The sequence below is a fragment of the Echiichthys vipera genome, assembly GCF_963691815.1.
Source record: "Echiichthys vipera genome assembly, chromosome: X".
Taxonomy (NCBI): domain Eukaryota; kingdom Metazoa; phylum Chordata; class Actinopteri; order Perciformes; family Trachinidae; genus Echiichthys; species Echiichthys vipera.
In genome coordinates this window covers 5,842,252-5,858,020 of record NC_139825.1, presented here as the reverse complement: position 1 = coordinate 5,858,020, position 15,769 = coordinate 5,842,252, and the positions used below count along the sequence as shown (strand labels likewise).

The 15,769-nt window shown below is 40.5% G+C and overlaps 1 protein-coding gene across 4 annotated transcripts in view; it reads right to left on the bottom strand.

Moving 5' to 3' along the window:
• Positions 1-255: 255 nt before the first annotated feature.
• The window catches only part of LOC310965643 (calcium-dependent secretion activator 1), a gene marked incomplete at both ends in the record, with an annotated part of 320,144 nt that continues 304,630 nt past the window's right edge, over positions 256-15,769 (bottom strand). For all 4 annotated transcript variants that reach the window (XM_083939356.1, XM_083939353.1, XM_083939354.1 and 1 more), the window contains 2 exons: positions 256-429; positions 2,351-2,455. In XM_083939356.1, the coding sequence (XP_083795482.1) occupies positions 256-429; positions 2,351-2,455 (279 nt within the window). The remainder of the gene's footprint in view (positions 430-2,350; positions 2,456-15,769) is intronic.

The window sequence follows — 15,769 nt, the reverse complement described above, 5'->3', positions numbered from 1 at the left end:
AAAGGTCTTCTAAAAAGCGTTGTATATTGCACATGTTTATAGACACTAAATGTATATTCTTCTTGTATTAATTCAGACAAATAAATGTGAAACTATTTCAGGAATGTAAAAAATTAAAAAGCAAAAAAATGGAGGGGAAACCTTGGATAGGCCAACCTGCTTTGACCTCATGGAAAGGCTGCATGGGTTCTCAGATAGTACACGGCTCACCCTCTGAAAAGTTTTGACAGTCTGGTAGTTTTCAGACTTGTTGATCTAGTTATCGTTGTCCTCTTCATCACTGTCCCTCATGGAAATTCCTTGCATCCCTCCTTCCCTCACAGAGGCAGTAGCTTCTTCCAAGGTGAGGCGGTTCCTCACTGTCTCATACATCTTACTGTTTAATGTAGAATCCAGCACCCCTTGAAGACGGAAGTCACGGTACTTTTTCTGTCACAAACAAACAAAGCAATCAAAAGGTTCAAGGTTCACTGCAATAGTCTCAAAGTGGTATTAGAGTCTTCTGTTTCATCTGAGCTGACTGATCTCTGGATTGTGAGAGTAACAGACACAGAAGTAGAGTTCCATTTCCTGTGCTACCTCCTTGAAAGGATGTGTCCCATGAGCATGTGGCTGAACCCGCAAGTTAATTAAATTTTTATTTACAGAGCCAAATCATAACAAAAGTTATCTAAAGACACTTTACATAAAGAGAAGGTCAGACCACACTCTATGACTTATTTATGATTTACAGAGACCCAACAATTCCCCCATGAGAAGCAACAAGTCACACTACTAAGTTGTCCTACTCAGACACTTCACAAAAGATTATGAGCTCCTGCCTTTTACTGTAGTCATGTACACAAGATTTTGGAATACTTAAGACATGAAGAAATGAGAAAGATGGCAATGTATCCCCCAGAATAAGATGGTATTGAATGTGTCATTGATTCATTAGGACATGTCAACCAATTCACCAAAATAAAATGTTGGTATTGTACGATTCTGCTCAGCATATTGAATCTCAATGTTTCTGAACCGCTGCAACACATTCTCATCATCGTCACACACTGACAATTTTTGATGCTGGCATGGTCGTAGTTTTAAACAGATGATTAACTTTGTGAATTCCAACAAGACTATTTCTTCTAAACAATTTCTGCCTTGGTTTAGGAAATAAAAAGACATGGTTGGGTTGAGGCAACAAAACTACTTGGTTAGGTTTAAGGCAGGGACACCCAAACTAACAGTTGGTTGTCAGTTAAAGTAGTGCCGACAGTGAACGTCTGTCGCCGCCCCTGTTTCGAAAAGTTGATCTTCTTGCCTTCTACCAGATTAACCTGTGTGAATGGTTAAAACCTTCTCGTGTTTGTGGATGGGCAGTCAGTGAGGGATTATGATTTTATTTTAGTTAAGAATACCTTCATGAAGAAGATTCAGAATTAAAAAAATTATTAATAATAATAAATAAAATAAAAACTCTCAGTGTTTCATTATAATATACAGTACTTTATAAGATATTTAGTAGTGATAAATTAATACAAATTTAAATATGGACAGAACATCTGAACTTCCTCCCACTTTACAAAAGTCATTAGCCAAAATATCCCCAATATGGGTACTGCAATCTTGTAATTTTGCAACCAGAGCCTGTGCAGTAGTGATTGGGCGGCATCAAAGTCCCGACCATACACCTGGCCGACTAATTGCCAATCACAGCTGTCAATCATGACGTTTCACCATGTTTTATAGCATCAAATAACTAATCAAGATGAAACATATCAGAAAAATGAACACTTGAACAAACATCAGTGTGCTCAGAACTACTTCCAACCAACATGGAGGGGTCGGAGTTTATGACCTATACTCAAGCCAGCCACCAGTGGCCAGTTCTGTTGGCTAGTATAATCTATATCAGTGCATCATATATATTTCTTTGATTTTTACATATAAAAGTCTGCAAAGCAATAAGCCAGAAAAATAAATAATAAATCATAATAATGAGTCAAAAGAACAATATTTCCATAATATGGTCAAATATATCATGTTGTCAAAAAGAAATCTTAATCAAAACAACCTAATCCCACCTACTTTTTTCCCCAGTTGTATACAATGTACTATGAGATTTGACATCAGTGGATTGATGCCACTCACTGTGAAAAGACTCCACTGTACCAGAAAGTCCAAATAAATGTGAATAGTGAATAGAGGACACAAAACACATAATAACCATAATAAATTATGTGGGAAGAAGGAGTGAAATGTTATAGTTTGTTAGTAACTATGTCATTGATTCTTGAGAATATTCATTTATACATTTTGCTTGCATTTAGATATGTGGTTCAGAAATGTGAAAAGTAGTCGTTCTCACCTTGACAACTCTGATGAGAATCTTCAGTTGATAAAGATGGAGCTGCAGGTCCATACGGTCAGTCAGCCATGTTCCTAGAAGGTTCATAGTACTGGTGTACCATTGCTGTAGACACACAAGCACACCCTACATGTCAGCATCTGAGATTAAATGCAATAGATGCACTCAAAGCTTGTTAACTCCAACAAACATCAAAACATTGCCTATTCTTGTATATTTGGCAGAAAAAAAGCATGTGATGTCATCCTATGTATAAGAATGACAGAGTTTCCTTGGCCAGAGGGACAAACAAAACCTCAGCAAAAGGATGTCTCTAATCTAAAGATGTTTAGCCACACAGCCTCATCAGGCCATCAGAAAATTTCACAGCGCAAAGAAGGAACTTCTCTATAGCAGGGGCTTCTTGTGCGGCAGTTCAGCGACGCCCACACAGTCTTGTCTGCGAAGTTTAGGAGACAGTTTCTACTCTTGTCATGTTAGATCATTCCGAATATCTGATGGGGCCTAAGTCTTTCTGATCCAATTTAGGGGCGCAGTTATTGGGGATCCTAATAAAAATAATGCTGCTCTTAGTGCGCAGCAGCATGTTCTGCCAGGGGCAGTTTTGGTTGCAGTGTTGCATTGCATTGTGTTGGGGTTGCCATCTTCCCACTTTTTCATTGATCGAAGTCAAATCTCTGGTCAAAAACTCCAAAATCAGTTGTTTGTAGCGAAAGCTACTGTCAAAAAGGAGGCATGAAACAACACTGATTCAGCAACCCACAACCGAAAGTCATGTGACTGAATCACCACTGACTGAGACATACTTGTTGAGTTTTAGAAATAAGTTGGCTGTCTTTTCTGGAGTGGGTCCTGACATCCTCCTTGAATTTGGTCAACGTATTGTCATAAATGTATGATATCTCACAAAAACGTATGCACAACAATTTGTATGATATCTTCTTAAGTATGATGTTCTATCTATTTGATGCAAAACAGGTTTGGACGATAACTTACGAAATATGGCAATACTGAAATATTCTGATGAATGCCATGAAATGAAATCCTGTAGGTCACCATGATTGTTAGATTTAGGCACCAATAACAACTTGGTCAAGATTAGAAAGAAGGTTGGAACTCGGCTTAGTACTTCTGAGACACAAACCCCAGTCCCCCAGGTCAAAGTCATGTGTTTTGGGACCCATCCACCGTCCCAACCCTCGCCCCCATGCAGATTTTAACGAGAAAATCAATCCTCAGTAAATCGTAGCCTGTTTCAGAAAGTCTGGTTGCTACAATGGCGTATTAGGACCATATATGAAAAAAAAAAATTAATAATTACGGACCCGAGAGAGGGGGGTAATATTTAGAGAAAACAGTCACAGATTTATGAGATTAAAGTGGCAAATGTATGAGAAATTAAAGTCGCAGATTTATGTCAGAAAAATAGTGTTTTGTTTTACACTCCCTGTTGAACTACATCGCTTCAGGATAAACACAGACGCTGCTGTATGCTGCATAGGCTCCTATGTCTGCTGCAAACAATAATGTGTTTTGAAGATTAGAAAGAATCAAGGATGCTGCAAGGTCGGATGACATCAATACGGCAGCCAGTGGATGAGAGACTGCATTGTGGTACTTATGTTGTTATGAATACAATAAAACATTAACACCACTATTATTTTTGATGCGCCATTAATACTGATAGTGAAGTGAGCCGCAGCCCACTGCATGTAGAAAGAGCAGATTGAAATATCGCTTTTCTACATGTTTATGCCTGTTAAAAAAGTAGTATAAAAGTATAAAGTATTGGCTTTTTACTCACGAAGGAAGGTTTTATTTCACTTACATCTGCACCAGGGACCGTTGCATTTATTGCTAAGCATTTAATACCTTATCAATACACCTGTTCAAACAGGCATAAGTTAAACATGTCACGTTATAACCAAGCCGTCTGGTGTGCTGGGACTCACTTCACTATTTCTCATAGTGTTGCTACTTTTAATCTCATAAATTTGCAACTGTTTTCTTGACATATTACTCCCCTCCCCCTGTCTGTTTTTTTTTCATACTTGGCCCTAATATGCTGTCGTAGGTTGCTGTATAATAAGTAGTTATAAGTATCTAGGTAAGTGAAATTGTATGCATATTATGACAAACCATTTGCGTTGAGTTTCAGTTTTTGCTGTGTGCTTTAGTGAACACATTTCCAACAGTACTCAAAAAGTACTGAGGTCTAATCCCGTTACTGCCTTTTACAGAGGTGTTTCTAGCTTCAACCTTGAAATTCCCCCACTGCTTGGTTAAGACAAGCCTCCTCTACACAGTGAGTTGTGCGAGACACAGTAAGCTCAGAGCACAGCAGCCATGCAGAAACACAGCCGAAAGGCTACAGATGTTTCTCTGTCGGCCATGACTGTTGCCAGTCTAATTGATGGATAATGATGAGCGGGGCTGATACTAATAGAAGCCGACTGACTTTCAACAAGCACAGCAGAATAGATGGGAGGCTAGAAAAGAATGGGAAGAGAAATAAAGAGGAAGGGGGTAGCAGTGTTTGTATGCCTGTGTGTAAAAAAGGGGTGAGATGCAGAGGAAACATTTATAAATTGTACAATATAGATTTCATTCTTGAAAGTAAGCAACTTTTTAATGACTGGCATATGGGGTCTATTATCCATTAAATCTGAAACAGTTTAAAGTCAAAGGTATATCTAATTATTATGATCAGTTTTCAACCACAGTAATCGTATTGACAACTGTAACAGGATAGTGCATGTAAAGAAATATTCAGGAATTAAAAGCACAGAATAATAAGCTACCTCAGCCTGTGGAGGATACTCAGATAATTCACTAAATAACATGTGAACAAGGTAGCTACAGAAACAATGACAAAGCCCTGCAATCAATCTCATAACGTCATTAGACACATATTTCATTGGTTAATCACTCACAACACAATTCCAAGTTTTTATTGTGTATGAGGCCATATACGTGCAACTGTCATTTCTCATGCCTTACTTATCACATATGAGTACATTTGAACATTCGGTTAGCATGAATTCAAACAAAAACCATTAATGTTAATTAAGTTAAGACAACACAACTACATGGTTAGTTTTAGGAAAAATATTTTGCTCTGGGTATGTCTATTATGTAATCAAGTTTAGATTTGTGCGGCAGTTCAGCGACGCCCACACAGTCTTGTCTGGGAAGTTTAGGAGACAGTTTCTACTCTTGTCATGTTAGATCATTCCAAATATCTGATGGGGTCTAAGTCTTTCTGATCCAATTTAGGGGGGCAGTTATTGGGGATCCTAATAAAATAATGCTGCTCTTGGTGCGCAGCAGCATGTTCTGCCAGGGGCAGTCAAACAAAAACCATTAATGTTACTTAAGTTAAGACAACACAACTACATGGTTAGTTTTAGGAAAACTATTTTGGTCTGTGTACGTCTGTTATGTAATTAAGTTTCACTTTCACACAGGACAGGACATGGACTACTGTCTCCAGGGTGACAGACTGCTAGTACCGTCAGTTGAAGGTCCAGTATGTATTTTACAGATGGTAAATTGCATAAATGTACAATGCTGTTTTCTTATGTGCAAATATATTGTATGTTCAGACGTGAAAACACTAGACTAAAGACCAAAATAAATCAGAATGAGAGTTTTTGCAGTGCTAGAGAATAACTTTTGGACCTGTACAAACACCCGAATGATTCTTCGTGTAGAGACCAATGAGACAGTCAAACATGGACTTAAATACGTCGTAACAAAGAGAGCCACCAACGTGGGGAAATTAAGAGGCCTTTTTCCAGAGAGTGTGGAAAAACATGACATTGCTTTGTCAAGCTATGATGCGGAGGATGGCTGTCCATTTCATTAAACATGATGAGGTGGCCAGTCATTTCATTTTGAAGGTAAGAGAAGTGTAGCCCACACAGTTGCAGTGCAATGTTTGGCCATTCGTTGGGCTTTACTACCATTGCCAGGCAGCCCTTTACACCAACTCTCTACTTCATCTTATTTTGTTTGTACCCCCCCTGGCATTTCGGAGAATACTGAAACGAATAAAGTGACAATCTTAAATATCTCTGTGCATGCTCATGGCTCATGCGCCATCTGCTGAGGCCAGTGCTACACCACAGCTTTACGTAACCAAATGCCTAACTAACAAATAATCATTATAGTGCAAAAAAAAGAAGATGTTTTTCACCTGCTCAGTGGGACTGACCAGTCCTACAAGATCAGACCTGTAGCGGCCTAAAGAAGAGGAAGAGACAGGTCTACATGTAGGTTAAGCTCAGTCAGTAGAACATGGGTGAAAGAGAAGATGGCTGTGCCGAGGCAGTGCTGGGGTGAATCAGTAAGGCGACCTTGTGCCAGCAGCTTCCTATCTGTCGCTGTGTGCCTGTGAAGGCTTTGGCGTGGCAGCAGGCCTGTGATCTCGCCCCGAGCACGACCCCCTACCGAGAGGCCAGGCCTGGAGTGACTGATCCACTGACTGGCTGCTCTCCCTCTTTCCATCATCCACTCCTCCCTCGCTTCTCCTTTTCTTTAGACTTTGCACTATGCCACACAGCTCCCATCTGTAGTCATTTTTTGCAGCAGCCATTTTGTGTGCTGATCTGCTTTACTCCTCTTCATTTTATATGAAAAGAGGCTTTGGCAGCTATGTCACAAGACTTCTTGCTGCCATGACTGGCATTTTGGAGGTCTGTCAGGGACATCTTGCGTACACATAATGCCTGCGATTTTAACAACTTTAAGATCTTTTTATTGCCAGTTTGAATGCAATACCAGTTTCCTCATTTAAAAAAATGAAAGTGACTGTTGATCCATCAGAAGATATAGTTACATTTAAATTCTCACGAGAACAGGATACAAAGACTGTTGACATTTAAAACATAGTATATACCTAAATAGTAATGATTTGACTTGTTTTTTGTTTTTTCACCATCACCATCCTTTGCAAGACATATGGAGTGACATGTTCTATGCGAAAGTGAAACTTAGGGCACACTCACAGATGCTAACGCCATGGTTTAGCGTGATTACCCCCCCCCCCCACACACACACACACACACACACACACACAAACACACACACACGATTGCTGCTTGCTTATAGACATCATCACCCCTTTTTGTTGTCGCACTGCTTTTTGAATATTTTCTTCTGATCAAATCTGCAGTAAACACCCCTCCCACGAATCAGACCACCACGTCCGTCGCAGGGAACAGCCATACATAAATAGTCTCAGGACCACTGTCAATGCTCGTGCTGGTGATCTTGCTTGTAGATGTACTCTACGGGGGAATTGTTGGGTCTATGTAAATCATAAATAAGTCATAGAGTGTGGTCTATACCTAGTCTTTAAAGTGTTCTGAGATAACTTTTGTCATGATTTGGCACTATAAATAAAATTTAATTGAATTTAATTGAATGCTCATGCTTTACTAAAGACAACCTCTCTCAACTGGGCTGTGGCTGGAAAGCATGTCGTGCCTAGGCATGGAATAGTTTAGCCATGAAACGTGCTTGTGCCCGGTACCAATGGTAAGTGCGAGTAGACCCTTGATTACATAAGAGACATACCTATTATAATCCTAACCACAATCTTTCGTAAATCTAACCGTGTAGTTTTGATGCCTAAATCTAAGTAGAGCCTTTTTAGAAGTAATAGCTTTTTACCATGTGTATAAAACTTTCAAAAAGTGGAATAAGAGCGGGATGCAGTGGTCGAGATTCAACATATCTGTGCAGAAACTGGATGAAAATTGTGCAGCAGTAAATGTAGTTGCAGGACCTTAGGTATTTTTTTTCAGCAAGTTTTTTAGATAAAAGGGTGGGCATGCAGGCTGCAGAGTGTGTTTACTGCTGCGACCACCACCAGACATCATCTCATCATGTTGCTTTTTGATACATCAGCGGACTAATTTGTCTAATCTTCACGGATCTTTAGACCTTGGTCAAAAACCCAAACAAGTCCGGCTGAAGGAACCTTTTTATTAGGTCGTAAAGCAGCACAGGCAGCAGCTAACAGTGCTGTTCACGCTGGTTTAGAAAAGTGGTTGAAATCATATTTGACATCCAATTTAACACACCTCCCAGCCAATCAGAAAACAGCATGTTCCAACTGCCATAGTAATAATTGTCATGTCCGAATATATTCTTAAAATCTATAGATATCCATGATGAGATGGTCCTGAAAAGCCCAGAAATTGATAACATCATGAATTCTGTTGCAAGACCACAGTCTCTAATAAAAAATAAGGGTGATTATTGAAACCATGAATACAAGGCTAACACTTTCAGAAAGCATTATTCTCAAGTTGTCTTGGAGAGTGTCGTCTTCTTATGAAAATAATCATAGAGATGCGTCCATGTTCATTTTCCCAGCTGTTTCAGCTGGTCCAACTTATGTAATGCCTCATCTCTGCTCTGAATCGTAAGAATCCTCTGAAGTCTCCCAATGTCTTCCCTGTATGGAGTTGCAAAGGAGGGGCAGCTGCTTCCAGAAGAGGTTTTCACCAATTTATATTCCCTTTTTAAAAGTTTCTTTAATTCTAATATGCCCAATATTGCCCATGCGGCTCTCCTGGATAATGTTCAATTATTTCAACTTAATTTCTGAGAAATCATGGTATGTCCACCAATGAGCCTCGGCTGCTGTTGCTATGGAGAAGAAGCCAGTCAAGTGCTAATTAGAGTTAGTGTACAAATATTTAATAATGCAGTTAATTATCCTATGGACTGATTAATCAACTGACTTTCATAGCGATCCAAGCCATAGAAGTGCTACCGCTGTTATGTAACACTGTCAATGGAATGCAGTATACAGTGAAGCCTGCTTGTGAACATTGTAAAAGAATTCTGAAATTCCCAAAGCACTGTTAGTGCTGTTAAAGTCTTTAACCATGAGTTCACAGCAACACTCAAAAGCTTAGATGACTGTATGTGCTCACGGTGACTATAACATCTTTACAGTTACAAGACAATGTTAAAAGCCATTTAAAAAACCATGCTTAAAGGTCAGGCCCTGGTAATGTGGCGCACTCACAATGTCCTTCCGCACTGCGCCCAGGGCTTTAGGGTACTTGTCCCCCCATCCCTCTCCCCCCGCTTGGCCTTGGCCAATGCTTCTTGCCTGCCTATATGTCATCACGTCGTAACACATCACACGCATTGATGACGTCATCGCAATGCGTCGCTTTGTTTACAAATCTTTCCATAGACCTCTGCGTTTTTGTGCGTCTTGTCCAACTGTTTTTGAATATTTTCATCCGACCAAATCTGCAGTAAACACTCCACCTCCGCATCACACCAATGTGAACCTTTCGCCGCCATTGTTGTTGTTGTTAAATGCCCATGCATGGTCCGTCCTTCTATTTTCTATGTCCGAACAGGCGCACATAAATGACGTCAGAACCGCCGCAGGCCTCGCGCTCGTACGCGTGCGCACGCTCGTGCTCGTACATGTGCAAACACGCTCTACAAAAGCCCACCTTTCCAGACGGGCCATGGACGGCCAGCTGGCCGCAGCTATGTGCGGAGTGGTTGCACTCACACTGGTCAAACGCACTAGGCTTTAGCCGAAAAAACTGTTTTGGCCCGGTGCGGAAGGACAGTGTGAGTGCGCCCTAAGCTGTCCACCCTCTCAACCGAAGATACGTTGATATTAAGAGGGGCATCGTTCCTTCCCTGCTTCTTCCCAAAGTCCACTATCATCTCTTTAGTCTTGTTGGCATTCATGAGTAAGTTTTTGTACTGACACCAGTAATAAGAACCTTGAGATAGTTCAAATCCTGCCTACTGTCTCACAGTTCCAACCACCTGGCCAATCACTGCTGTGTGAAGTGTGTGTACCACCACACACACTGTACATCAACATATGCAGTTTTTAGATGGATATGTTGGGGGTTTTCTGATCATTTTCCCAAGTTTCTTATCCTGACTAGCTTTCATTCCATACAGGTTGGTTGTTTTCTTTGCCAATGAGCTCTACAATTCTGCTTAATTATGCTGCTATAGGCCTAGTCTGCCGGGGGATAATACTTTTCCTGATACTCTGAGCTTCTCTCCTCTCTGTCTGAATCATTCATGTCCCATCAATGCATGTTACTAATTCAGCTTCTTCCCCGGAGCTGTTTGTGCTTTGTCGTCTCGCAGGTCTCTGCTGATCGTGGTGGTGCTTGCTGCCGTGGTCCTACATGACGCTTCCTGCTGCTATTGTCACTGTTACTCATATATACTATCACTAGTTTAATAAACTATAAAATTTGTAGCTGTATCGTAGCTGCTATTGCCACTACTCATCATTGATCATGTTTGCCACCATAATTATTATCATTTTCATACTCTGTCACCTTAGCTGTGCTTGTTTCTACTATTCTGTTGTATTAACTGCCTTAACATATACGTCATATTCACATTACTATAAATATTATAGTTACTGTTAGGCTTTGCTTGCATCTCTGGAAGTGTGTCTGTCTGTCTCTCTCTGTCCATCTGTGTGTCTTTTCTCTCTTTCTCTCTCCTTTTCTTCCTCCCCAACCGGTCAAGACAGATGGCCGTCCTCCACAGAGCTGGGTCTGTCTGACGTTCCTGCCTGTTAAAGGGAAGGTTTTCGTTGCCACTGTACTCTACAGAGGAATTGTTGGGTCTATGTAAATTATAAATAAGTCATTGAGTGTGGTCTTTACCTACTCTGTAAAGTGTCCTGAGATAACTTTTGTTATGATTTGACACTATAAATAAAATTGAATTGAATTGAATTGGATTGAATTGAATTGAATTGAATTACAAGCCAACTCTATCTAGTTCAAAAATAACTACACAGTTACACTTCAAGCCCCTGGAAAAGGTGACAGTCCTTCAGGGCAGGACAATCCTTAAGTAATGATGTCTCCACATGTTGATAAAGTTAAAAGCCACTTTAACATTTGTTGAGTTTGTCAAACGAACAGTGATGGTCCCTCTTGTTTTGTTCTTCTAACAAAAGAAAATCACCAGAACAGACAAATTCACCCAAGCTCTTTTTTTAGTCTGCATAGGGATCAGCAGGGGGCTAGCGCTTGTTGACAGCCAAAACAAGCGTAATGTGGCTCTGAATACATAATGTCATAACCCGACAGGGATCAAATCTGTGACATTCTAACGAGTTCCATCTGAAGGAAAGGCTTCCATTCCTTCAACTGGCTTATGTGTGTGCATTTGTGCATGTTTTGTCACCTTGCGACATGCTGATGAACCCCTACCTATACACAGGCGACATGCACGCCCTGCACAACACAACACAACACACACTCCCACATACACACATATACATCTGCCGGTCCATCCCCCTTCAAGCGAGAGTTGGGAGACAGAGCGACCTCCTGCCCCCATCTGACACTAACCCACCCGTCCCACCGAAACCCCCCACACATAGCCACACACCCAGTGTTCACACCCAAGTCTTCACATGCCGCTTGGCAGGGGGGGCCTGCCACCAGCAGGATTTGATGCAAAAAAATGGCACACCTCTCCTTCTTTCCATCCCCATCCACCTACTCACCTCTTTCATGAACCTTTTGCATACATTTGCTGCGTAGTGTAATAAGAGGGTACTGGCCTTTTTAGATTTGAAGGGCAAATGACACATAAAGCTTGTGTTTCACCAAAGCTGCAATGTGCCCATGTCAGCAGAGAACTTTCACTGAAGTCTTTTTTTTAACTAAAATAATGAGGTAGCGTAGACTTGGTGGAAAATAGCTGAGCCCCACATGTATACCGAGCTAATGCAACTTTTGACAGTTCCAGGTACTTAAGAGCATCAGGAACTAAGGATAGAACCAAAAGTCCCTTTTTACACATTCCTTTACGCATCTCCACTGCATCTGAACACCGTTGTGTTCTTCTGTTCTTTGTTTTCACTGTTTAACACTGCCGTACTGTTTAACAGCAATTAGTTTCTGCTTAAGAACATAACAACATGTCTCTCGTTCGCTTGTCACTCCATCTCTCTCGGTCACCTGTTAATTAATTCGAGCAAGATGAGCTTATTTTTGAGCAGATGCTTTTATTTACCGTGCTACAAAGAGTGTTCTAGTCAATTCATCTAGTTCAATTAATGTTGGCTGGCATGCACCTTTTTATAATTTTGTACTAAACTGTAAACTAACAAACTGGCCTGAAACCATGTCGATGTCTTTTCTAGTAATGACATTAGAAAAAGTGAAGATGGTTTAATATTTAAGGAGAAGCTTGTTTCTTCAAAGTGTTTGTTCAGTCTTTCTCCAAAACAAGGTATTGCATAAGGTGGTTGCAAGCATACAGGTATGAACGGGAGTACGGTATACTTGAGTGTGAAGGCACAGTTTTGAGAGGGGGCACATTAAAGCTCAATTCTGGTGTAAAATTATCCCAGGGTCTTTTTCGGCAGATACACTCATCAAATAAGCCGTCGAGACAAATTTTTTGAGTGTACAAACTATTAACGGAGAAATCCCGGGGAGTTGCTAACAGCCGGACATGACTAACACTGATTAGCTCGGGGCAGCAAGTTGAAGGCATTAAAATGTCTTTTTAACCCCTTATACTGCTCAAAATAACAGCAAACCTCTGCAGTAGCATGATAAAAGTCCTTATACATATAGATAGACATACCTACTGGCCCCTGTACCAGCTCCTCACAGTAAAGTCAAACCAAAATATCATGTTAATTACATTAATAGTTCATACACGAACAAAAGGGTCTTGTTGGCTTATTTGAGGAGTGTATTTGCCGAAGTGAGAGGGGCTAATAAGACATGCGTATTTACAGACAGACAGACACACACACGCACTCACACACACACGCAACCCCCAAAAAGCCAACTGATTTGTTAGGTCAGAGGCCCTCCTTTGTGTGGCCGCTCAGGAGCTTTTGTACTGCTGAGAGCCAGGAATGTTGGAGCTGAGGAGGAGTCTCACCACAGGGGGTACACAGGGATTACAAGCAACCTGGGACTCTGCCTCTTTCTGCCTCTGCTGCTGCTCCTGTGTGTGTGCCTGCATTAGTGTGTGTTTGTGTGCTTTTAAAATTTAGGGCTGAGTAAGAAACCATAATACTTTTTGAGCACTGACTGGATTGGATTATGCCAGGAGAGGATTGAAAACTGTATTCAAAGTTAGCTTTGAAGACTCAGGCAGTCTTGTTTACATATTCTGATTTGAATTAGAATTTTTTTTATTGTGTTATGAATTTTTCTTTCTTGTTGTACTCATTGTGAATCGAGCTTATTTTCTTTACAAGTGTGAGTTCTTACAAGTGTTTATATTAAACACCATAAGATATTGGAAAAAAATACTGATTTTGTATTGTAAAAAAACTAAGTATCCACTATACAGTGTCACTTTTATTAGGAAAATAGTCCCTACAATGAAAAAAAATATGGGGGCATTTTGCTCCCTATTTCTGCAGATTCATATTTAGAGTAAAAATTAGAATTAGGATGAGGGTCCTCATAGCGTTTGCCAGTGTCTTGAATTGAAAACAAAAAATTGTTTGCAATGAGGACAGTAGATGCAGAAAAGGCGCTGGACTTGTGCTCCAACATTCTTGGGCACTTGTTCTAAGCTCTTAGTTGAAAATCCCTGAACTTTTCAGAAAAGCGCTGGTGTCTTCACTGTCGCTCCTGTCACAACAAAGACAGAAAAGCCCATTTGTGGGAGCAGATCGACCGAACACTTAGGGCGTGCTCACACTTGCCATTCGTACCATGCCCAAGTTCGATTGACGGATAAAGTCTGGTTTGTTTGACCAGTGTGAGTACAACTGTTTTGTGTCTAGGCATGGCATGCTTCGTGCTTGTTTGTGCTTTTATCACCATACAGGTTGTTAGCATGGTAGTCACCTCTGATGCCTTGATAAAAATGGGTGGAGCAAGTCACATTTGGACCGTACATGGCGAGATATGGACTATTGAATTGGAACAGTACTTGGGCAGTGAGTGATGACGTTTCACAAGTCCACCACAACACAAATACAGACAAGAACGCAGATTGAGAAACGGCTAGACAGATCCAGGGATGACTGATAGGGTTTCAATGAAAGTGTATTTTATATTATTTCATGTGACAAATAAATTAATTGAATGATTGATTGACTGCTCAGTAAACACACAACCTTCACTATTTTTTTTCTCATATCTGGAGGCTAAATTATTGTGTTTGCTTATTGTTCAACAGGGCATTATCAATACTTCTGCATGCTCCACCACTCTTTAGGCTTGTCAATGAATGGCAAAGAAGAGGTGACATTTTACTAACTATTTCAGTGGTCATATCGGTGAGATTCTCCAGAAATGCCAGAGCATCTACTGTACCTGTGGACCAAAATCAGCAGTGATGTAGAAGTAATCACATTTAAATGTCAGAACGATGAGCAGTGATTCACTTTACAGTGCTCTTTGAAACAGACTTTACAAAGTGCGGTACTACAGAGGATCCAATGAAAATAATATGTCTAAGGGAATGACACGGACAAATGGAAATAAAACAAGTGAAAAAAATGATCACACAATAGTAATTCATCATTCAATTATGAATGCAGCTGCAATTGGCATTTGCAAATGTAAAAAAACATGGCTATGCCTGGTCTTAAGTACGCATGAGGTGTGCATATTCTTTCTGAATTTTCTGTCTTTATTAATAACAGTTTATGTGTGTATGCATGTAAATAGACTTCATTTACATCTGGATGATGGTCTTGAAACTGACTATGATTTGACAGAAGTGGTCTTGACTACAGTTTTGTACAAAGTGTTCTTGAAACATATGTATGGCGAGCAGCCCATACTCATTCTCATGGTGTCAGATACGACCGTTTTGTTACGACTTTCTGTGTTTGGCTTTCAACTATTTTTCAACTATTAACCGTATCATACCGTTCTGGGTCCGTTCTCTCAACTTGATCCAGTTGTCCTCGCCTACGGGAGTTGCCATCTTGTCAGACTTTGACTCAGCCTAATTTCCTCTTACCAAAAAAGGGCATTGATGTGATGTTGGGGGGAGGGAGATATGTCCATCTTGCTGACATATAGCTCCGTGGAGAAGTGAGGGCCAGAGGCTAGCTGTAACTCAAGAGGCCGCGCCCCTAATTATGCATACATTTTAACCTCCAATAAAATAAAACTAGCCTGATACAAAAAATTCAGCCCCCTCAGTGTTCTTATGGAGATATGACCTAAACATACAGACTAGGATGTTTTCTGTCCTAGGCCTTAAATAGGTAAATAAATAACTATGATGTGAAAATTGCCTGTTTAACATGGGGGTCAATGAGAAACTGCTCTATTGTAAAAACTGCTCCTATTGGACACTTGGAGAACTGCAGTTTTTGGCACTTCCTGGATGGATCAACCAGGAAGTCGCTGTGGTGGGGGCTTGGTCTCCGTTGATACTGGATGCTCA